The 23,832-nt window shown below is 44.7% G+C and overlaps 1 protein-coding gene across 1 annotated transcript in view; it reads left to right on the top strand.

Moving 5' to 3' along the window:
• Window positions 1-2,869: 2,869 nt before the first annotated feature.
• The window catches only part of TMCO4 (transmembrane and coiled-coil domains 4), a 35,420-nt gene continuing 14,457 nt past the window's right edge, over window positions 2,870-23,832 (top strand). The window contains exons 1-11 of the mRNA XM_010154624.1: window positions 2,870-3,048; window positions 3,464-3,638; window positions 6,916-6,943; window positions 8,648-8,780; window positions 12,909-13,006; window positions 13,723-13,866; window positions 14,373-14,492; window positions 16,488-16,652; window positions 17,205-17,341; window positions 19,213-19,297; window positions 22,958-23,075. Coding sequence (XP_010152926.1) covers window positions 2,870-3,048; window positions 3,464-3,638; window positions 6,916-6,943; window positions 8,648-8,780; window positions 12,909-13,006; window positions 13,723-13,866; window positions 14,373-14,492; window positions 16,488-16,652; window positions 17,205-17,341; window positions 19,213-19,297; window positions 22,958-23,075 — 1,382 coding nt within the window. The remainder of the gene's footprint in view (window positions 3,049-3,463; window positions 3,639-6,915; window positions 6,944-8,647; window positions 8,781-12,908; window positions 13,007-13,722; window positions 13,867-14,372; window positions 14,493-16,487; window positions 16,653-17,204; window positions 17,342-19,212; window positions 19,298-22,957; window positions 23,076-23,832) is intronic.

Genomic DNA, 23,832 nt, shown 5'->3' on the forward strand with positions numbered 1-23,832 from the left:
GGCGGCGGCGGAAGGGAGCACGGAGGCTCCTATTTGAGGCCGGGCCGGTAGCAGGTCGGGTCTGGGCTGGGCGAGGTGGGCAGAAGGGTTGGGAATAGGTGGGATGCAGCTCCGCGGGCTGTGGGGGCGAGTAGGCGGGGATCCTCTCCTCACGCCGCTTCCCTGAGGGGAAGGCTGTGGTGGTTTCCCCCCACGCTGCCGAGGGCTGGTTTCCTCTCATCCGTGATTGTCAAAAGCGCTGGTTTCTGTAAAAAAAACCCCTGTGTTCTAGCAGCAGAGATGTCACATACAAAGGACTGGCGATAAAAGTGAGTATCGGCAGCTGTGGAGACGTCGGTCCTCCCAGTTTGCCCAGCTGAGGTGTTCCCTTCACGGTTTTCCCGCTGTGGATTTCTGTGCTGGTCACTTCCCTCTCGGCAGCTTTGCCCACTTCCGTGTACAGACATGTCTTCTCCGTGCTCCCGGCGTGTAACCATGCGTGTGGCGCTGGAGCCTCCCCAAGAAAATTCATCTGCCCAAATGTTCCCACAGCCGTGGTGTCTGATGCTTAACCGCATTTCGGCTGTGCTGCCCTCTGGGAAGGGACTTTTTGGGCAGTCCCATCTGAATAATTATCTACAGCTACTTTTCCGAAGTTGATGAGATGTCTCATTAACTTCTCAGGGTCTCGGAGACTAACGTGTCAGTGATTTGGTGACATAGCTGAGGATCAATGGGATGCCAGCATCTCTGTCATTTGTCCAGCAGTAGGGAGTGTGTATGTATTGTACAGATCCACAAAAAGATTTTCTTTTTGCTTTTCAAAGAGGATTTTGGGAACTGCTATATAAAGTATGCCACCTCTCAAGAAAACAAAGGGCTTTGTGTGAAAAGTGAATGCGGGAAGTGACAAGAAATTTCTCTTTCAAGTGACAGTTCAGATTATGGCAATGCTATTGACTGCCGAATCACATTGTTCGAGACAGAGATGTGAATTCCAGTGCCATGAACTGTAAATAACTTCTGGGATATATTTCCAGCTCTCAATTCCCTCATCTTGGATTTAGTGGCAAAGCTTCTTGGCTCGAGTTTCCTTTACTAAACGGCATGTTGTCCTTTTTTTATGCTGTGTATCTGAAACCCAAGCCCATTCTTTTCCTAGATATTTATGAAGAAATAGATGCTTACGCACATTGAGCATGCTGATAGAGCATCTTCAGAGCAAAGGCTTTCCAAAAGAGTCGGCTAGATGCTCAGCATTGTGAATTATTGGTTGCATAACAACAATAAAGGGGAATGTAGGAAGCCACTATGATCTTGCTCCGTAATTGGTCACATCTTTTATGGGAAACAAGGTTAAACAGTTGTTCTGTTTCTGTGTCCTTTTTAGCTGCTTCACTTTTCATATGAGCCTGTGTAAATCAATAGATCTGTCACATCAGGGAAGAGGATTTTATTGTCAATGCTGTCTCCCATGATAAACTGATAAATCTGTGCCCAGAGGTGAGTAGACATGCCAGGAAATTGTAAAATTGTTGAAACTTTAAGTGTTAGATTATTTCTGGGCAAATTGATCTGTAAATCAGGTCTTTTGGGAAGGTCAGAGCCTAGCAAGTGACGTGAAGTAGATTTCAGGGGTCCAAATGAGAGTTTTGGAGTTCCTGAGGTAATAAAACAATCTTGGGAGTTTGTAAGAAGCCCAGGAAAGCCTGGAGATGCGTCTCACCCCACCTTCACAGCTACATAAATGCTGCTGCATGTTTAGGTTGATCCTGTGCGCCCACTCGCCCTGGGGAAGCATAATCTGGCCCTTCCCTTCTCCAGTTGGTACAGAGTTTATTTATTCCTGAGGACTTTGTGCTCCTGTGTTGCTGGAATGTGATGTTTCCATGGAAACACACTGAGATGCCTTAGACCCGTGTGCTCAAGCCTATGGACAGCATCAGGAGATAGGTGTTGCAGGCTGTAGCGTCAGGGCTTCCCAATTCCTATTTCCCCATTTTCCTTTCTACGGGGTTCAGAAGAAAGGAAACATTTAAGTAGGAAGTACATAATGAAATAGGTGGTTTGGGCCCCTTAGAAACCCACTGAATCGTGATGAAGTCCAGAGAGCTTTCAGGTGGCATAAGTGAGCTTTGGAGCAAATTGTTAACCCACGTTGAATTGTGAAATGAGCTGTTGTCACGTCTGCCTGATTTCAGTCATCTTGGTTGGCCACCTGTACAACAGGGGAAGCTCCCGGGGAGCAGCTGTAAGCCCTTCAGTTGGAAGCATACACATCTGTGCTCTGAAAAAATAAGATTTTGGCCCATCTCAAGGTCTGTGTGGCGCAGGGATTGTATGTTCTGTGGAAGGCTGTGTAGAGAGTGTTACAAGCAAAGCACAGCAAGGTCCATGGGACACATAAAAAATTCTCCTCGTCAGAGGCTGCAGCTGGACTCAACTTCCTTAACACCATCAGCGAAATGAACAGAGGAGCAATTTGGGTTGAGGATGAGAGAGGGAAATTATTTCCCAGGCAGCTGCACTGGTCCCTGCTCCAGGTGCAGAGCTTTTATTCTGTTATTTTTGAGCTAAACATGTGAATGACATTCCTGAATGGAGCCCAGTCTCTTTGAATCTCAAAGGGGACTTGTCCTTTTCCTGTGTGAATTGTTGTCGGCTCCTTTTGTGCAACACTTTTGAGAACTGGTGAACAGAAAGTCTCCTGTTGTCTCTTTGGTCACCTTGTTGTATGTGGGGATACACAAGCTGGACGTGACAGGCTTGACTTAATACCAACAGCAAGCATGACAGCGAAAAAGAAAAGGTGATTTGTCTCCTTGCTTCCTGGTTTCCAACTGGTTGTTGTTTTTCTTCTGCTTTCTACTCTTCAAACTTGCAGGTAAAAATGGCTGCGGAAGAGAAGTGGAAAAGTTTGTCTTCGAAACAGCGTAGCGGGGCTGACCAGGCAGGTGAAAAAGAACCGTGTGTGCTTGTGGGCCAGCAGCTGGGCGAACCGGGAAGATTCGCTTATGCAGCGCTCTGTGGGATATCCCTGGCATGGCTGTTCCCTGAGAAAGAGCAAAGGTACTACACGGCCTAGCAAGGGCTGAGCAATGGAGGTGGGGTTTGGGTAGCAGCTCAGACGGAGCTGGTATCAGCCTGTCTGTGTGGCCTTCTGAAGTTAAGGGAGTGGGTGATTCTTTTGACATTATAGATGTTTTCTTAACGATGTTGACTTTCTCTCTTACACCTCTGAGACTTTTATCCTTCAGCACAAATTGCATCCCTTAATACTGCAGGCTTCAAGGGTGTACCGATGAAAGGTCTAGCTCCGTTCAGATTGCTTGCTTGTTTGTTTAGCCAGCCTCTGTAGCAACTCACCTTCTGCTGACTTCTTACTGAGCTTTGATTTTTGTGTGATCGTTTGAGAGCAGGGACCACTCTAAAGTTTGCAAAAATCCCCAGTTACGGAGCCTTAACTGCTGCTCTTGCCTTACAGCTCCTTCAGGACGCAGTTCATTGAGGGCTTTGTGAAATGGCTGGACCTGCCTGACGCTGTCTTACCTGCCATGACAGCATTTGCTAGTGGCTTAGGAGGTGAGGGCACAGAAACTTTTGCCCAGATTTTGCTGAAGGATCCCATCTTGGAAGAAAATCCAGTTGTCATTACCCAAGTAAGTTCATACACTCTTGCCCTTGTTTAGTTTTGCAAGAGAGATTTGTCATACGTGTCTGTCTGTAGCTGAAGTTCTGTTTGTACAGTAAAGGAAGGAAAAATCAGTGTTTCTGATGTGCATGTGTTTCTGAGCAGCTGTGGGGGTGACTGGCAGTCTCTCTATTCATTAACAGGTTGTGGCAGCGATGAGCATGAGGCACGGTTACTGTCTGTTGAATTAACGGTTTGTCTCTTTGATGCTTTCCCTCTACAGAACAAAGAACTTCTGTAAAAGTTCTGTCAAACGTTTAACTTTTGACTGTTATTGCAGTGGTTTTGGTTCATACATGCGTTCTACGGATTTTGTTGAAGCACTGAACCGCATAGGCCTGATTTTCATTTGTTTCAAAGCCCCTTCACTATACCTGTAATACAAAACAACTCTACATTCCTTCTCCAAATAGCACATTTCCTGGAGGCATTTTCCCCAGAGTCAGCTTTGTCTGGAAGAAAATAAGTATTGTGATTTTTATTTTCTTTCACTGACAAAGTATTAGCGAGACTGGACGACTCTGTAACATTCTGATGTAAAAGCTGATGTAGTGATAAAAGAGGTGAAGCATTTTGGTGGCGTTCACCTTTGCTGCAGAGGCTCAGCTGGGGAAGAGACCTTCTCATCCAGCCTCACGTTACGCTGGGCAGGGTGAAGAGCACGTTAGGCTGCTGCTGATGCCAGACGTAACGTGGCCATCACCACCTCGCACCCTTCGCTCTGTGCTGCACACAAGGAAACAGCGAGACGTGCCGCGTGCTAACACTACTCTGATGTTAGTCCTTACCACACACTCACCTTTAGCAATGGTCTGAGAGAACAGTGGACGCTGTTTTTCCACTGTGATGTGAATTGGATGTTCTCTGTTGTTGAGGAAAAGGGTATTGAACTTGCAGAAATTTGTAAAAAGCTGGGAAAGACCCTGAATAAAAATTGCTTGCCTTTCTTTGTAATGTTTCTCAGGCATATGGGTGGTAGTTTGTGTGTAGAGGGCACAGGGAGATTCAAAACACCAACTTCAAAATAAGACTGAAATATAATTGCTGCTTAGAGGCAGAAAACAAACTACTGGTGAACTAATCTAATCAATGCTGATTGGATTCCAGGTGACTGCACAGCAGTACGTGCAAAGCCTACACCAATTAGAAGCAGTTGAGAATGCTAATTGGCACAGATGCAATAAAAACAGTAGTTCCAGTTTATCACCAGATTACCTGTAACCATCACCTTTTGCAATGCATGCATGAAAGTGCTTAGGTCAGATTTTTAAACAAGGTTATTTGATATTAGGTGCCACAGACGATACGGGGCATATTGTACAGGATCAGAGTCAACACCCACGGCTCCATTTGCCACACACAGGGAGAATTTATTGCCTACAAATGGATTCTGAACAAACCAGTAACCCTTTTCAAGAGGCTGCTTGTATTAGCCCGTGGAAAAGGATGGCAACAAGCCTCACCTTACTCTAGACTTCAGGCTCTTTGGTCAACTTTCAGCTTGAGGCTCCCAGCCCTGGACCTTCTCCTGGGCTTTGACACCTCTGTGCCAATCCTTCCTCCCAGAAATGCAGCCCAGGAGGAGGTGATGCTGTCCATGTATCTAAATCTTGAATAGTCACAGTCCTCGGGCTCTGGGAAGCCAGACTTACATTCCTCCCTGCGCGTGTGTGGATTAATGGCTCCAATTCCCACATCCCACCAACCACCCTGGGGAACAGGCTACAGCGTGTGTGGATGCACAGAATATTAATCATCACCAGACCTAAAAAGAAGCCTTTTTTTTCCTGCAGCATGGTGGTTGGGAGAACAGAGGAGACCTGATTCCATGGCTAACTTAAATTAAAAGCGTTTTTCACACACTGGAGATAACAAACCAGGACTTTCCATGGGTGAGCGCTCTGGCTGTTGGGATGCAGGATGACTGCTTTGCACAGAGCCCGGCCCAACAGATACCTACTGGAAATGCTTATCCCTTTTGGCCTTGCAGGACAGGCGAGCAGAAGGCGGCTTGCTCTGTGGATGGCAACAGCCACCCAGATATTCAGAGGTAGAGGTGTGTGCATGAGGACATTAGGCAGCAGCGTAGCAAAAGTTTTGGGGCTGTACCATGTGAAAAAGCACCCATAGGTTGGAGTTCAGCTGCCCTAATCCTTTGGCTTCCCAGTCCTGTGCAAAAGTTCTCTTCTCCTTTATGAAATAGCAGACTTTTCTCATGTCACAATGACATCCGGAGCTCAGGCACTTACTTTTGCCTGGATAATATCTACAGTTTGCCCCTTTTTCTGCTGGGAGTTGGTTAAGGATGGCTTCTTTGTTCCACACTTCTCATGCAGTAGGGAAAAGATTAAGAGAGATTGTTACGATACAAATTTTGCTTAGGAGCTTACGGGACTAATAATCATAAACTCTTTGGCAGCAGCCTACATCTTTGGCTGCATTTTTTGTGTTCCCAAAGGGCAGAAGGATTCCCTGTAAAATTCAGCTGTGCTTTATTTGTGTGTAGGAGAGGGAAGCAGCTAGACTGGTGCTTAGTGTTGTAGTTACATAAAGAATTTATCCAGCGGCAATAAAAGAGGAGAACATCGTAGTAAAAACACTGGCCTCTCTTTTCATAGATTTGCCCATAGAAACCATCTATTGGATTGATCTATTTTCCCAGTTTTTTAATGGTGGAGAGCCAACACGGAAGTCAAGTCCCTCAGTATGAACAGATGGCCATAAATCTGGAGTTTTCCTTTTTGAAGCACTTAATCCAAAAGAACTTCACGCCAGTTCACCCTTACTGCCTAGACCTATGAAATCCCAGAATGCCAAAGAAAACAGGGCCCACTGGCCCATCAGAGGAGCGGTCAAACCTGTCACTCCTGGAAAGTGTGAGTATATATGGCTGGATAGCGAGCAGAAGGCATTAGGGCGGTAGGAGGATTAGATCCCTGTTTTTCCAAACTTCAAAGTCTGCTGTAGTCATGGTGCTTTCACTTGAAACAGGATCTCTAATAACAAAAAATATGGGATGCTTCAGCATATACCAAGCCTTATGTACTTCTGTCCAGCCATTTGTACCTGCATATGGGAATTTGGTACTGGAAGCACCTGGCTTTGCTCTGTGCTGCCTTGCTGGCTTCCCAACTCTATGAACTGCTTATCATGCTATCTCAATTAGAGTTTTCATGCCTCCATTTTGATACCTCCAGACATACATCATCAGTTTTAACTTGAATATTCCTTTTTTTTCTTTGTAGGACCTTCTGTCCTTCTCTCTTAGAGACGGTAAGTTTACCTAGCTTTTGTTCTTCGTAAGAATCACGTAGATGAGTTTACACCTGATACTTCAAAGTGCTCGAAAAGCTCAGGGTACCATCCTATTTTATCTTAGCTTCCTTTATAGCAAAAGCAGCACACTCTAAAAACATCCACTACAGAAAAAGCAACTATTATATTAGCAATGATTAATAATCCCTGTTAAAGATTGAACATCCGTTCACCTCCTTAGCTTCACATGCTGTGCATCGGCATGGAAATGCATGTGATGGTAGAAAAGTTCTGGACTGAAATACCAGAGCGGGGTGTTTCCTCTCCCGTGTTTCCAAGGGAGCAGATGACCTCTTCCTCTAGGAAGGCAGTGAAGCTGTTACAAAAACTGCTTGCTTTTTTAAAAATCTCTGTGTTTTAACATATTCTCACATGAAAGCACTCTCTGGTTGCTGATTAGCCTGTTTCGCTGCAGAACAAAGTACCATTTTTCTTCTTTCTTTATTTTTAATGGAAAATTGACCAGTCAGTTATTGCAAAACTGCTTATTTTGCTAAGTTGGAATTGAAAAGAAATGTATTTTCAAGCCTCGCTGACTTAGGGCCACGCTGGCTAAGTAAAAAGCAAGTTGTGTATCAGCAGGCTGGAAGTGAGAAGGCCACTCGTTAAATCACCTGCTCGGGATCACAAGACGTGGCACATATCAGAGATGAAATGAAGATAACATAATATCCTTATTTCTCAACTAAGTGCAAATCTTAAAGGTGGTGTCATTAAGGGCTACTGAAGTAGTTCAGTATCTTGGTAATGATGGTAATAAATAAACTTAATAGATGGCTGGATGCCATGTGTGATCTACGTGCAGCAGGTATCTGAAACATACTCTGTAGCTGGGTCTTGCTGGTATCTTCACCTATCCCTGGAAAAGCAATTGCATTTTTCACCCCACAGCGCACCAAGAACCCTTTCCAAAAGGCTGCCATCAGGAAGCAGCAGGTGCTGCTGAGAGAAACACATTCAGAATGCAAGAATTGGCACAAACAATTTAAAATCTATTACATTTAAAATGTCTTTTTTTTAAGAACACCTGCTTATAAGTCCAGGAGTGATCGCTACTGCTGTCATGTGTTGTCTGAGCACTCTCCACTCCCGCGACTCTTGCAGTGCAGTATGACTGCAGGCAGTGGTCAGTGGTGCTGCTAGGTGAGCCAGCGTGCAGTCTTAAACTCCAGAGTCCCTCCGTTGCCAACAGCATGAACTGCATATAAAGGTTTTGCATGAAGGCGCATTTTTCCGAGATACCATGTCTTGCATTGCTGTGTAGCTGAGGTGTACTGTGTCATGTTACCCACATGTATGTATATATATTTGACAGTTCCAGTTAGGACTGGTCTTCCTGCAGCATTTCTCTGCTGAGAAGAAAGATGCAGCCCATCCAGAGCCAAAAGGCCTTTGTCACAGAAGATGAAAGGATTTGAGTTCCTTTTTCTGCCACAGAGACAATTACCTGGTGTAGTGACTTTATCCACAGGAGGAGACTTGGAGGGAAGAAGGGTTTTCCATTTGTCGCTCTCTTCTCTAGATCACAGGAGTTGTGTTCAAACACATGGAAGCTGAAGAGGGCCCGAGGGAAGGAGCTGTGCTTGTAGGTCCTTTAGCCACTCGCTATTTAATCTTGCATGATGCAGACCGACTGATTTCCTGGGCTTCCCTCTTTTTAAGGGTACTACGATGCTCGAGCCAGGGTGTTGATCTGCCACATCACCTGGCTGCTGAGAATCCCCTTGGAGGAGCTGGAAGTCCTGGAGGAATCTCTGCTTGAGAGCCTGAAGGAACAAAAAGAGGAAGAGACAAAGTAAGAACATTTGGGTTGACTATGGGATGAAAAAACGCTGCCGGTGCTTGAAAGCTTAGTAGTAATTGCTTGTGCCTAAGTCCAGTCTGCGATCATTCCCCTCATGGTTCTTAGCGTAATCATTTATGGCTTGATGAGGGTTGCAGAGCCCTCGCAGCACTTCAGCTGTACCAAGAAGCAGGACAGCTCAGCATTCTTAACATGAGAGCTGAGACCAACCTTGCAAGCTGGTAAAGGCACTGAACTGCCTTGTTTTCTCTTTCCAGTTGCCTCTCCTAGGCTGTTCATTATGCTTAAAACATCACAAAAATCTTGTGTCTCTTATCTCAGTATTCTTCAGATAGAGCTGCCTCTTGCAGAATGAAGTTCCTATAAATTGCAGGATGAGATCCTTGACTGCTCATATTCTATGGATCCATCCTCTGCACCTGTTTAAAAGGCAGCTGTCTAACCCCTGTTGAAGGTAGATTTCTGAGGACAACAGTCTGCGTCTTTAGATGCTTATGGACCTGGCTCCTAATTCTGTCATTCATATAAGATTAATTCTCTTCATCACCACTTCTTAGTTGTGAAACTCTCAAAAAGTTGGTATCTGTAAGAAATGTATCACAGAATCATGGACTGGTTCAGATTGGAAGGGACCTTCAAGACTACCCAGTCCCACCCCCCTGCCATGGGCAGGGACACCTTCCACTAGACCAGGTTGCTCCAAGCCTCATCCAGCCTGGCCTTGGACACTTCCAGGGATGGGGCATCCACAGCTTCTCTGGGCAACCTGTTCCAGTGCCTCCCCACCCTCTCCTGGAAGAACTTCTTCCTGATATTCAATCTCAATCTCCCTCTTTCAGTTAAAACCCATTACCCCTTGTCCTGTCTCTGCAGACCCTTGTAAAAAGTTCCCCCCATCTTTCTTGTAGCCCCCCCAGGAACTGGAAGGTCCTGTAAGGTCTCCTCAGAGCCTTCTTCAGGCTGAACACCCCCAACTCTCCCAGCCTGGCCCCCTTAGTAGTGGTGCTCCAGGCCTTGGAGCATCTCCATGGCCTCCTCTGGACTCATTCCAGCAGGTCCACGTCCTTTGATGTTGGGGGCTCCAGAGCTGGATGCAGAACTGCGCATGGAGTCTCAAGAGAGCAACTGTAGTATTTTTATATTCCGCTTATCAGGCAGGAATTGTGTGAAGGTTTAGCAATGTGTGAGGCAGTAAACATGGCTGTAGTGGACTTTCAAGGGACCTTTTAATATTTTTATCTGTCAACTCAGCTAACAGGTTCTGAGATTAACCTGAGTGCTAATAAAGGCTTTAATCAACATCGCTGGGACAGTACAGCTCTGACACTACAGTGAGGTCCAGCATGTGACGGGTATCTTTCTCTTACGGCTTTATTTAAGTAAAGCTTAACTTTATAGTGCACTGTAGAAAGGGAAAGTCAAAATAACCTCAAAGATCATGGACTGTTAAACAGGACACCGTTTGGCATGCAGGAGCAAGGGTTGGTATTTTGCTGTGGCTTTTGGAATCAAACTCAATCCTGGGCCTTTAGTGCCTGATGCCAAGGGTGGGATGTCCCTTGCAAAGATGATGCTCCAATACCTAATTTCACATCAACCGGAACTGTGGCTCCTGTAGCACAGCCCAAAAAGATAGTGGTGTGTCTGATAACGGCAGGAGCGACTGGGGAATTACACTGCGTACGTACAAGCGTGGCTTTCCAGTATTCCTGCTAACTCAGTCGGTTTTGCACATATCTGGTGTGGCAAAAGCCATGGGTTTCAATCTTGCTCTTTGCCCAAGTTGCAGCCGTGGAAATAAAAACCTGTGAGATAAAAAGGAAAAAGAAGCTTTATAGTGAGAGCGAGGCAATGTGTTCATTAGTGCAGTGCTGAAACGAGCACAAGGCTGAGATATGTGGGGATTTGGTGACCCTTTGTTTGTTTTAAAGGCAGGAGTGAGTGGGGGAAGGAAGCAGGATATAAATCTGTCAGCACTTTGACCTCACAGACTTTTGGGGCAGGGAATACATTAACATCTCCTTAGGATGCTTCCAGCTTTGACCATCCACTGCAAGAGGTTTTGGAACAGCAACACCCAGACAGGGTTTTGGCAGCTTCGGTGTATGTGTTTTTTACTGATATTTGTTAACGGGTTTCCATCCTGTCTTTGCTGCCGTGGATGTGCTGAGCTGTGGCCTGGACCCTGCAGGGTTAAATGTACAATCACCTATAGATAGAACAACGCCCAAAATGCTTAAGTCCACATTACTAGCACTAAACGTGTTCTGACTTGCAGGTGTCAGCCTCTCTTTTGTACACGCTTCTGTAAGAAACTGGAAAACGTGATGTCAGCTGCTCGCTAACGTGTACTCCTGCCACTTGTGGAAAAATGACCTGAAATTCCACTTGTAAAATCTCTGTGAACATAATTTGTGGTTCAGGCAAGAAGCTGGCCATCCAAGATCACTGAGGGCAGGAGAAGCACCAGAAGAGGCAGTTAATTACTGTAGTGGATAAAAAGCAGTCTGGTAATCAAGTGATAATTGTAATGTAGAAGCGACTAGGAAAGCAACTGTCAAAAGCAGTTGCTAGCAGCTACGGGAGGAGAGCAGTGACAGGGAAAGGGTTGTTTTACTTACTGCATCTCCAGGCAGGATTTAGCTGCAAACTATCCTTCTACCCACATAACTCGAATTGCTTATTATTGCAACTAAAGCCAGGTTAGCCCTATTTCATCTCTTTTAATGTCATCATTTTCAGCCCGAGACAACAGCGCATTGGCTATAAAAGCTGATGAACCACTAAGTAGAACAGAAATCACTGAATATTGCCAACGCAGGAATTAACAGTTAGGCTGCAACACTCGTTTAAAGAACTCTAGGAGCAACTTTTTCCAGAATCAGGCATTCAGCTTGGTGACTGCGTAAACCACTGTGTATCCAAACACTGCTCTGACCACGGGGTTGGAGAAACGGAGCTTGGTTATACAGAAATTTCTGAATACGTAGCCATTGCAGGCTGCACTGCTGTTCTCTGCAGGCAGTTAATGTTTGCAGCTGCAGAAGGTAACACACAATGTTTTTTTCAGAGGATCTCTGTGCAGACAAAGTCTCCGTGCCATGTGAGTCAGTGGGAGTTCTGCCATTGACTTTAGCGGCGCAGGGATTTCACCCACTGTGCCTCATTCTCCTCCTGCTGCGTTTTACAAAGCTGCATATTGTTTGGGACTCATCTAAAATTGTCTTTATCAAAATTACAGTGCGCTTAGGGGGTTCCAGGAAGGATTAGGCAATTATATGGATAATGAAAATCCACAATTAGGCTAGGATTAAGAGGGAAAATACCCAAGTTTGGAAGCAAGATAAATTCTCATGTTTCAAGGCCTAGATTAACCACTGCGTAAGCGGGCTAGAAGGAACCTGCCTCTGTAAACAACCTATTCCAGCATCCTCTGTTTCTCGCACTTTCCTCCAACGTGGGAAGTATTTCTTGTAAGAGAGAAACCAAAGACAGTGGAGAGCAGCCAAAAGTAGTGCCTAGTAAGTGATATTTGTTCCTTTTAGGTTTATTTACGTGTTTCTGATAAGCTCATTAGAGTGTCGCTTAAACGCATGCAGACAAATGAACTAACGACAGTGTTACCTGTTATATGCACTGCAGTGTGCAAATAGAAAGCAGCTGAATTCATATACTCCTCGTTGGAAAATAGTTTAATTCCATCGCTGTGTTTGTTAGCACAAATTACCCCAATTCCCTCTTGTTTCCAACACTTTCCCTGTTTCCACTTAGCTCCCTTGTGCTTTTTTAGGACACATAGGCAGTATATGGTTATTGAAATGCTTTTGACTTTTTGTTTCTTTTTTTTTTTTTTTACAAGCTTCAGCCCTATTAGGAAGGGTTTTCCAAGTAAGTAACATCTGTTGGCTTTTGTCAGCGATTAAATCGTTTCAGTTTAAATCTGTGGGTTTATGTCCATGCTCATAAATCGGAGTGTGTTGTCACAGTCCACACCTGCATGTTACTTTTTACTGTTCCCAGTAGGGAAATTACGCTGTGGAGAATAAAAGTGGTTTCTGATGCAGCGTTGTTATCCATCAGGCTTTTCCATCAGCTTTTATGTTTCTAATCCCCCCGCAGAACTGCAGAAGTATCAAGAAAAAAGAAAGAAGGAAGGAAAAAGCTGAAGAGATACCTGCTGATCGGTTTGGCAACCATTGGGGGCGGAACAGTGATTGGTGAGGCTGCCCTAGGCATTTTGGAGACTTGTTCCTGGACGTGTGCACAGCACCAGGGGCCGGGGGGGGGGCTGCTCTCTGAATTACTCACTCAGCAACAGAAGCCATCACACCTTTGAGCCCAAGCTCTAATTTTAATGCCTTCACTGCTTTTCTTTGCCAGGCTGAAGGTAGTATGTCACTTCAGATACCAAAAACCACCCCAAACAAACAAAACCAAACCCAAACAACCCAACAAAAGAAACCTCAAAGCCACAAGAAGTATTTTCAGCTACATAAAAATAAAACTGAAAGAATTAGCTGGAAAAGTTACTTGTGTAGTTTCACTGGCTGGGGGAAGTATTAAACTGAGGTTATCACCCTTCAGAAATGTTTTCTCCTCTTTTGTGTTAATAGAGGATCAGATCTTCAGCTGTAAATTCAAAATAGCATGAGACTAGATGGGTATTTCCTAAGCAAATAGGGCATAGCTCACCCCAGTCTCCCACACATTATTCCTTTGACTTTTAAATGATTCTTTGTTTTTACTGAAGTCAGTCAGAGTCTGCGCAGAGATGCAGGGCCTGGGGAGACTCTCCGTATGCCCCTCTATTGGTGATGCAAAACCACCATCATCTGTACTCAGCAGCATTAGCAGTACTCACGCAGCACAGAACAATGACTGCCTGGTTTTCTAAGTGGTCATAGTTTGGTGACAGTACTTGTTGCATCTTCAGGCTTGACAGGGGGTTTTGCAGCCCCTCTGGTTGCTGCGGGTTCTGCTGCTATCATCGGAAGTGCTGGAGCAGCTGCTTTAGGTTCGACTGCTGGAATTGCTGTCATGGCATCCCTTCTCGGAGCAGCTGGAGCTGGCCTTACGGGTAAGAGAGTGACCGCACACATTTCTCAGCTACTGAGGCACAGGATCGTGTCTGCAGATGCAGAGCTAGTGACTTAACTGAGCTCTGCAGAGCAAGGGAAGCAATTTGAGGTGTAATCTTACAACTGTGAAATGTTTATTTCAGTGCTGATTAAGATACTGTGTAGCCCCTGCCAAGCAAGTAGGAAAATAATACTTGGTACATGGTTAATGAGGGAAATGCTGCTTTGGATGAGAAGGATGCTGCCATGGAGAGCAGTGGCTCTCACAGCTGATGTCTGGCCTGCAGCAAAAGAGCCTTCTGCTGGGGTTCCTTCAGATCACACAAGCTCAGAAGGATCATGTTGGCTCCATCCAAGCTCTAAGTAATACATGGACTTGCTGAGGGTTTTGGAAAGTTAAAACCCCCCTCCAAATTACCCAAATAATTTCTTATGAACTTCTACTGCTAGCGGAGTCTGTCCTTGCTGTGTGATTTCTGACTCGTGTTTCTGCCTCGCTGTGTAGGATATAAGATGAAGAAGCGTGTCGGAGCCATAGAAGAGTTTGAATTCCTCCCACTTACTGAAGGAAAGCAGCTTCATATCACCATAGCAATTACTGGATGGCTCTGCACTGGCAAATACGGTAAGAACAAGATGAGGAAAGTCACGTCTGTTCCACTCCAGGCAGAGGTTGTGCTCTCGTAGAACCGTGTCTTCCCCGCACTTGCACGGCCTGGTAACTAAAACAGATTGACTCTCAACATAAGATGTTGTAACCAGATCTGCAATCCCAATCAAAATAGAGGAAAGAGAGAGGGCAGTAAATTGGTAGTGACAGTAGGATTTATAGCAATCATAGCAGATTGTTTCTGTTAATAAATGCTGTCTGGTTTTGCTAGGAAAGATCTGTTTGGGGTGGATGATGTCCAGAAGTAGTACAAAGTGTCTCACCTGTCTCTGAGACCTTATGTTTATTCTCCAGCAATTAACAGAAAAGAGCGTCTTTTTTCTTCCTCGCTATCTGCCAGCTAATGAGGTTTATTGGCAAGAAAGTTCTGTCTAGTAAATCCTGTTAAGCACAGCACTCAGGAGGCGAACCTACAGGCAGCAACCTTGAAAGGTCTGTAGTGTTTTAGTTTCCAGAATAGCTTGTCATATAAAATATGTCAACTGTCTGCTGACGTGTTCAACAACCTGACGGAACAGCTGCCAACTTATTCAGAAGCATCACAATTAACATTGGATATTGTTAATGCAGAAGGATGTCTCTGTCCTGTTGCTTGTAGGGTTGCAGCTTGCTGTCAGAGGAAGGTATTGTCACTTTGCAGTACTGCATTTTGGCTTTTTTCCTTGTCTGCTTGCCAGGGGTCCAAACCCTTGGGGTTGGAGGGCTCCCAGGCACTGTGACAAAGACAAGCGTCTCCCCTTCAGGAACCTTTTGGTGTCTGTTTGCCCTTAAAAGGGAGTTATAAATGAAATGCATTCTTCTTCCATAACTAGCAATCTGCTATAATGTTTAAAAAACAACTGTCAGCCATTTTCCTCCTCACAGCTGTGCCTGCCTGTTTACACACATGCATGACTTCTTAAAACAGCGGGACTGAGGACAGGAGTTTTGCAGCATCGTTACCTTGTGATTTTTGATCTCCCACTAGCTGCCTGTCTGTACGTTCATGGATCTGACAGTATATTGTGGTGCCATCTGGCATGGACTCTCTCATGCCTCAGCCTGCATATTCTGGGGAAGGAACAGTGTGGGAAGGGTTTCAGTTAATTAAAATGAAAATTCTGCTCTGTCCTTCAGAGTTCATCTGCCGTTAATAGCATTGCCAGGCCCATCCTGGCCACTTAGCAGCTACACTATAAACAGGAGAGAGTGTGGCTTAAAAAAATGTTCTTTCAGCTGAAAATTAGAGTTGCATACTGGAAATTATCCATTGTCTCTCGAACATCCAGATGCTGCTTTTGATTAGCAACTGGAGGGAAAAAATTAAACTGAAGTGGCTAACTAGCCTAAATGGCAAAGTAACAGTAATTGCAGTCTGAATCTGCACATGCAGATTCCTTGTTTTCAGACAGAGCCATTGCTGCAATCCGTGCCCATCTAACTGAAGTGCTGGGAAGATGCTCTGCCATAGATTTTGACAAGATTTTACATATTTTCCATGCTTCTGGTCCCACTGAACTCAGTCCATGCAGCCATTCAGCACTTCCTATTGCTCAGAATGGGCCCTCCTTTGGTCTATAGGAGAAGGTGGAGCTGCAGGACTTGACCTGACATCTGATGATAGGAGGAATGTCCTTAATACCTGACATAATTAGTGTTAACGACCATCTATCTCGGCAATCTCTGAGGGAATCAAATGGGTCGCAAAGCCTGAGCCTGTCCACACTGAAAACTTTGCCAAGGCAGCTAAAGCTGTGGCGTTACCTACAAAACTCAAACTTATTGTCAAACAGTGGAAACGTGGTGTCTGAAACTAACAGTATTTTTAAATATGATTCCTGATCATCACAGCATATGAGTACATTCCAGTGTCCTGACGGTTCTTTTCTGATCTCTGTTGGACTCATCTTGTCGGGTGTCAGCCCTGGTGCTTTTTCTGAACATGAATTCTGCCTTTGCACCCTCTCTCAGGGAGCTTCACAGCACCGTGGAGCAGCATGTTGCAGTCGAGTGAGCAGTATTGTCTGGCCTGGGAATCCAGGTACTTGATGGAGCTTGGCAACGCCTTAGATTCCCTGCTGAATGGTTTTGTGAACATGATGGCTCAGGAAGCCCTAAAATTCACTGTCTTGTCAGGTAAGAACCTACATTGTCTCAGACATGCTGGAGTGGCTCTTGTGCAGTTTGACTGTTGGTGTTTGTTTAAAGGAGCTTTCTGAAGCCAGGAAGATTCTGAGAAGGCATCTTCCCTTGGCAGTGTTGGCACCGCCCTGGCTGGAAAACCTCCTCTGCCACACCTGTAATTTAGATTTGCTTTCCTGGATTGCCGTGCCTATGTCAGTGACTCGTTCTTTTAAAATTACAGCTGGAAAACACCTTCCTTCACGAGTGACTGTGTTTATTTCTCTGGGTTATTACACTGCATTTTACTGCTTGACGTAAACTGTTCAAACAGGCAGGTTACATTCATGTGTAGCGTCTGTTTGGCTCCCTATCAGAACATCACATTCTTCCTTATCTTTAGTCTAGCAAAACATTTCTCAGATCAGCTCTTGAGAAAGAAGAACTGGAAATGACAGAAGGTCCTAGGTTTGGCTTTTAACTTCAGTGAACCGTCTTGCTTTTGATGTTTCCTAAGAGCAGCCCAGATTTGTGACTGTGCCATGCTGTTTGCTTTGTGTGTTGCAGGTATCGTAACGGCCTTGGCTTGGCCAGCTTCGCTCTTGACTGTCGCCAGTGTCATTGACAACCCCTGGGGAGTGTGTCTCCATCGCTCTGCTGAAGTAGGCAAGCACCTAGCGCATATCCTGCTCAGTCGACAGCAGGTAATCAGTTCGCTTTAATGTCTTAATCAATGATCTGGACGAGGGGATCGAGTGCACTCTCAGTCACTTTGCAGATGACACCAAGTTGGGTGGGAGTGTTACAGAGAGGTGGCGTTGGTCTCTTCTCCCAAGTGACAAGCTAGGACAAGAGACAACAGCCTCAAGTTGCACCAGAGGAGATTTAGATTGGGTATTAGGAAAAATGTCTTCTGGGAAAGGGCTGTCAGGCATTGGAATGGGCTGCCCAGGGAGGTGGTGGAGTCACCATGCCTGGAGGGACTTAAGGGACGTGTGGACAAGGTGCTGAATGACATGATTTAGTGGTGGTATTAGCAGTGCTGGGTTAATGGTTGGACTTGATATCAAGGGTCTTTTCCAGCCTAAAGATTCTATGATAATTGGGTAGAAGTTATCCAGGAATAATGGCTGGAAGGGATTTGGCCAACGGAGGTTAAGTTTTATAGTCATGCTAGTTAACTATGAAGTGGTATTTTTCCAGGGAGCCAAAAATCAGTAATAAACTGAAAAAGTGAAAAAATGCAGCATGAAGGTGACCAGCATGTAACTGGTTTATTGGGAAAAAAAATCGGAAGTCCCAAGTGAATCAGAGAAATCCTGCTCAGATTCTCTCCATTTAACCTAAAGCTTTTCTAAACAAAGAAAAAGAGATCCGGGTCATAAATGGCACGTGGCTTGGCCACCTCACGTACTGGAAATGTGAGAAGAGAAAGTAAAGACAGCTGAAAAGGAAAAGAGAATATGGAGTGTTTAAAATATCCACTGATAGTTCCGAGGCACTAGCAAAGAGAAGACGGCGCAGCGTCAGATGCACACTGAGCCATGATTTTGCCTACAGAGCAGTGGGATGGGCTGGTACCTGAAAGAAGTGGCAAACGTTCTTAAGCCTCCCTGAAAAGGCTTGCAAAAGAGATTTCTGCCCCCCAGAAGCCTGGCATTATTTGCTGGGCTATCGCTTCCGTGGAGGGAGGCTGTTTTCTGCTGGCCACGTGTTCACAGGCACGCTAGTCCTGTGTCTATTAGAGAGGAGCCCTGTGAGAGCCGTTGCCCCAGAGCTGTGTGTCATTAAAAACCATGTGAAACAGCAAAGTAGAAACAAACTTGATTTCTCATAAAAATACAATCCCGGGAAAGGCAATAAACTTTCTTTCATACAAGCCCTTTGTTTTGCCTGGGGGCATTTGTTACTGCCTTTTCAGCATTCGCTATTGTGAAAACACACATTCCGGTGTGCTGGAGCGTCTAAAAGTAGTGAGCGTGATGTCTAGGGAGTTCGTCGCACACCTGCTCCCTGGTTAGTGCAAAGGCCATTTTTCATTGTTGTTGAGATTAGGCTCCCTTTGATCTTACAGAAAATCTTCTTAGGCTGTTCAGAATAAAAGATTAGCCCACATAATTTTTTATAACAGCCACCAGCGCTGCTGCCATTCAGTCTGAAATCTAGAAGTGGTCAGTATTTTTGTATTTCAGCTGCTTCTGTTTATTGACACGTTTCTAGGAAAATTTTGTTCTGTGGATTAGGCTTTTCTTTGAAAATTTCTAAACAACGACGGTGAATGTTTTGTTTCTGTTTGAAACCTCTAATTTGTTGTAACTTCTGGTCATTGGATTCTTTCAATTCATTTTCTGAGTATCAAAAAAATACAAAATACTCAGATATACAGAATTCTGAATGTTGAACTGGGCATAACTTTACATAATGCCTTTGAAACCAACAAAATTGCTCGGGTGTTTAAAAGATGATGAGCAAGCGGTAGTGCTTTGGGTATCAGGGTGTTAGGGATCCTGTGGCCAGTCTCCTTCTGGGTCTAGGGTTGGGTTTGATGGTGTTTTCTCCTTTCCTTCTTTCTTAGGGAAAGCGACCTGTCACACTGATTGGCTTCAGTCTGGGTGCAAGAGTTATTTACTTCTGCCTGCAAGAAATGGCTCAAGAAAAAGGTAAAATACACCTTCTAACCTTTTCTCCTTTATTTTCCTTACTGCTGGTAGAGAAATTTCATTTCCAAGAGGAAGAGTTCTTCTGGAACAGCACTTGGGTCTTTTAGGATTGGTCAGAAACCTAAAAAAAATAGTTTGGAAATGCATTCAGAACCGAATTCTACTGTCATTTCCACCCGGTCAGTGGATTAAATCCGCTGTCTTCACTCGAGGTGCTCCGCTGTGTCGGTTTGGTCTCCAGTCTGTAAACAACAGCTTAACATTTTGTGACATTCGACTGCTAGATCAGTCCGCAAGCTGCCCCCACGCCACTGTGATCCTGGCAGAGGATGCTTTGCCTTTATTGGAAGCTCTGTAGGTATTGTATCTGCTTCCCTGAGCCCTCCCTTCCATTTAAGTCACTGAAATGCCACTGTCATCTGCTATTTTCATGGTAATTTTTCCCGAAGTCAAGTATAAAACCATCTGCCAGTTTATTACCCGTTGTGGTTCTGTTTATTAATAGATTCTATTTTTAATTTAGAAAAAGAATAAAATCAGTTGATGTAAATTGCATCTTGGAGTTGAGTCAGTAGTGAGTGTGTGTGTGCAGCCTGCCTTCCCCCCTACGTAGCTAATTTAATTCATTAACCATTTAGCCTCACGAAGAGCCGCTAATAAATAAGAAGCTTTATAAAGGAAAATGTTCAATAAAGCCCAAGAAGGTGGGAATAGAGTCAAGTGAGGACGGAGAAGGTTGGCATTTTTTCCACTGACAGCTGTGGACTACAACTTCACTTCTGGTTGAAGATACACAGGAATTGTGTTCTCAAAATAAATCTAATCAAATCCAGAGTGATCCTAATGGAGTTACGCTGAAGCCAGAGCGCAGATCCTAATCTGGGCCTAGATCTACAATTTTTGTGTCCTAAGAATGCCAAGGGCTGAGATATTTTCAGCCTTTTATTGAACAATCTGCAGTCTCTGGCTGGAATAACAGGGGAGCGTCGCTAAGTAATACGTGAAAGGAAATCATTAGAGGTCTTTAGGGTTGGCTGCCATTCTAAAGAAATCTAAGCATCGTAATTATGTATCATAGCAGCTCCCCACTGTACACTAATTTTTCAGTTCCTTAATTGAATTATGAAAGCTGAGCTGTTTGCAAGATGAAAAGCAGCATGTTTCGCGCAGATTGCCAAGGCGTTTTCGCATGCACATTCCAGCGCAAGCCACAGAAGGAATGGTGCTGGGACCTGGGACATCTGAGACTGATTTGGGTTGGACTTGGGTGTCTCGCACAAAAGCAATACGAGGCCTAGTCATGCAGGCCTTTTGTATCCAGATGGCAGTGGCTTTTCTGAGGACAAATAACTAATCACGGATTATCCAGCGAAACACTGTGGCAGAAAGTCAAATTCTGTTAAAAGAAAATACTCTTCTGCAAAGCAATTAAATAACCTTTGGGATACTTCATCACAAATGACTTTGGAAGCCAGAGCTTGGTAGGTTTCCAGAAAATGACACTGTAGCAGAAGATGTAGTAACAATCCATCAGAGCCAAGTTACTGCATGGGAAGATCATTGGGCTGATTTCTTCACCACGATTCCCATGCATTTTCGTAAATGAGATGTGTAAACTAATGAAAATTGGTAGTGGCCTGAACCTGAACCTTGAAACGACGCTTGACAGGAGTGAGGCGTCACCCACTGTGTATGTGTCTGACACTGATCGCGGTGTCCTATAGAATTATCTCTGATGTGCTTACGTACCAGGAGCACCGCTGCCAAACTCTGCCATGAAACACAGTCCTCACTGCCCTGAGCGCACTAATTCCACCCCTGCTCTCTTTTCAGTGAGGACTAACACGAGGGGATGCTTTCCTCTTTGCCCAGCGAGTTGTACCCTAAATGGAGAGCACAGCCCAGCTCCCTGTGACTGGTTGTGGACTCTGGGTCAGCTTCTCTCTTCCACACCTTTCCTGGACAAATCAGCGTACCAGTAGTTAAATTTTGACCATCGGTAATTGCTCCTCCCTCCCCCCCAACCCCCCCATTTTCCTGCTGTGCAGACTTTATTATTCTTAATCATATAAAAGCTTTGTAAACTGTGAAATACATTTAACTTATTTAGAGTGTCAGCACCTACGGTGGTCAGTGATCTGTTCTCAGGTTTCCGTCCCCCTCTGTCAGCATTCAAAGAAAATAAGTCTTTTTCAGCCAAGGCTGAACATTTTTGTTTTGAGCAAGAAATAAGCTGTACAAAGGACTGGAGAAACAAAAGCTTCTGGTACCTTGCCCAAATGTTCAGGATCCTGATGAATTAGCTGTTTGTTTATTCAGTTGGCTCACGCTGTGGCCATGGAATTTAGTACCTTGGTTGGAATGAGCTTCCCGTTCGCAAAGGCTCTGGGTTTCTTTTTCATTGCCCGTGATTATGGGAACCGGACTTTATTGCTCACAGATTACACTAACAAAATTGAATTGCTCTTTGCAGTTCTCCTGATTGGTGCAAAATTCGCCTGGCAATAAGAAATAATACCACAAGAGCTCGTTTGGGTTGTTGTCAGGTGCTGGGATTTACACGGCAGAGAAGGATGCAGGCACCTCAGGCAGCTCCGAGTCCTTTACTGCTGTTAGGGAAAGGAAACCAATTGATTTACATTTAAAAAGTCTAGTCAGGCAACACCTCTCCGTCATAACTTGGTGGGGTAGGCAGTCATTTTCACTTCCCCAGAAACTGCAGCATGTTATTTTACAAACTGCAGACGCCAGCCTGAGAATGGTTTAGAGGACGGAGCTGGGATGCTACACCCAGAAGTCCCCCAAAATGTGCGCTGCTGTGAATCTCATTTTACTGTATGGCATCAGGTGCTTGATCTCTCTTTATGAAGAAGATTTATGACTAGGTATTAAGACACTGTTTGGGAGTTTAGGGAAGGAGCAGAGCTGCCTAATATTTCTCATTCAATAATTATTTCTACTGAAACTCCCCAGCTGCAATTGTCTGATAAGAGAGGAAGATTTATCACGCTTAAAAGTCAACATTCCTTTTCAGCAAATCGTGCCCTGGGCATTCAGGTTAAAGTACCCTTCAGAAAATCAAACCAGTTTGATAGATTATCACTTGGTGTTGGCAAATGCCTTCATTGTTGCGAGTTCCCAATCAATATTCAGAATTTGAGAGTTTTCTGTTGCGTGTGGTCATGTTTTTCACCAGCTCAGCTCTAAGGACTGGTTGTGGGAAGAGGTTTTCGTGCTTAATGTATGACAACATTTGCTCACTCTGTGGAATGTCAGGCCCTTTCACCTATTCCAAAGCGTAGTAGGTCAGCTCTGTGCAAACCCAGATCAATATGTCTGTGGAAGGAACTTTCCACGGGTTTGCTGCTTGAACTGCAGCTTTCTGGGCAGAGGCCAGGCCGCTTCTCCCTCTTGCCATCAGCCTAGTTCCTTTCACTGTCTCAGGATGTCTGGTTTTCCTGTTTACTGACTCCAGCTGGGACTGCGGACACTTACACAAAATGATGTTTAAGATCCTCCTTTTCTTTGTTTTTGTCTTTAAACCACAGAAACGGTGATTTTTCCATTGCACATATCTGAATGTCCTCCTCCACATACATGTAAAGATGTATTTTCCTATCCGTCTTCTAAATGTGAGCTGCTCTGCTTTCATCTTAATAGATTCTCAAGGGATCATTGAAGACGTGGTCTTACTGGGAGCTCCAGTGGAAGGAGAAGCCAAGTACTGGAAAGCTATCACAAAAGTGGTGTCGGGCAGGATCATAAATGGTTATTGCAGGTCTGTACACGCTCAGTCCCCCAATTCATTATCCCTGTGTCACTTCAGAATGTACAGTTCAGTTTTGTACATTTATCCCTGCAGTCAGCTGGCTGGGTGCTTTTGTGTGCATCATGTGACATATTCCTAGGCCCCTTTAAATCTCAGCTTTTTGGAGAGGACTGGAAATACGGGTGTTAAATTCAATGACAGTTAAAGCACACAAATTCAAATCTATAAAAGCGTTGAGATACAATTCACTAGGGGCAGGTTGTGGGCAGCAGGGTGGGAAAATGGCAGTGGAAGTGACAGAGGTCAAGCAGACTGGAGGTTTTTTATATCTAGAGTCAGTTTCTGGGCAAGACAGTCCACATGAACAAGGTATTACAAAGGAGGTATAGGCGGAGTAGCTGTAGTGAATTTACTAAGGATGTGAACGAGCAGAAAGGTTACCTTGAAACCAAATATCAGCCCTTTAAAACTGCAGACAGCTGCTACACAGAGCTGAGAGAGCTGCTGGGTGAGAAGAGGGAGAGTCAGGGGCACGAAGCATCTGAAGCAATCTTACAAATGCTTCAAGTGACAGTATCAAATCTAATGACTGTGTATTGGAAGATAATTGTGACAAGAACACTGCTTACCACCACAATTAGAAGAGGGGAAATTAAAACGAAGGAATGAAGCAGGGAAGACTAAGAGCAGGGGAAAATAAATTGAGAAATAACCAGGCAAGAAGATGAGCAAAGAACGTGTAACCGCAAGTCACGACAGCTTATAA

The sequence above is a fragment of the Eurypyga helias genome, unplaced genomic scaffold, assembly GCF_000690775.1.
Source record: "Eurypyga helias isolate BGI_N326 unplaced genomic scaffold, ASM69077v1 scaffold38296, whole genome shotgun sequence".
In the NCBI taxonomy this organism is placed as follows: Eukaryota; Metazoa; Chordata; class Aves; order Eurypygiformes; family Eurypygidae; genus Eurypyga; species Eurypyga helias.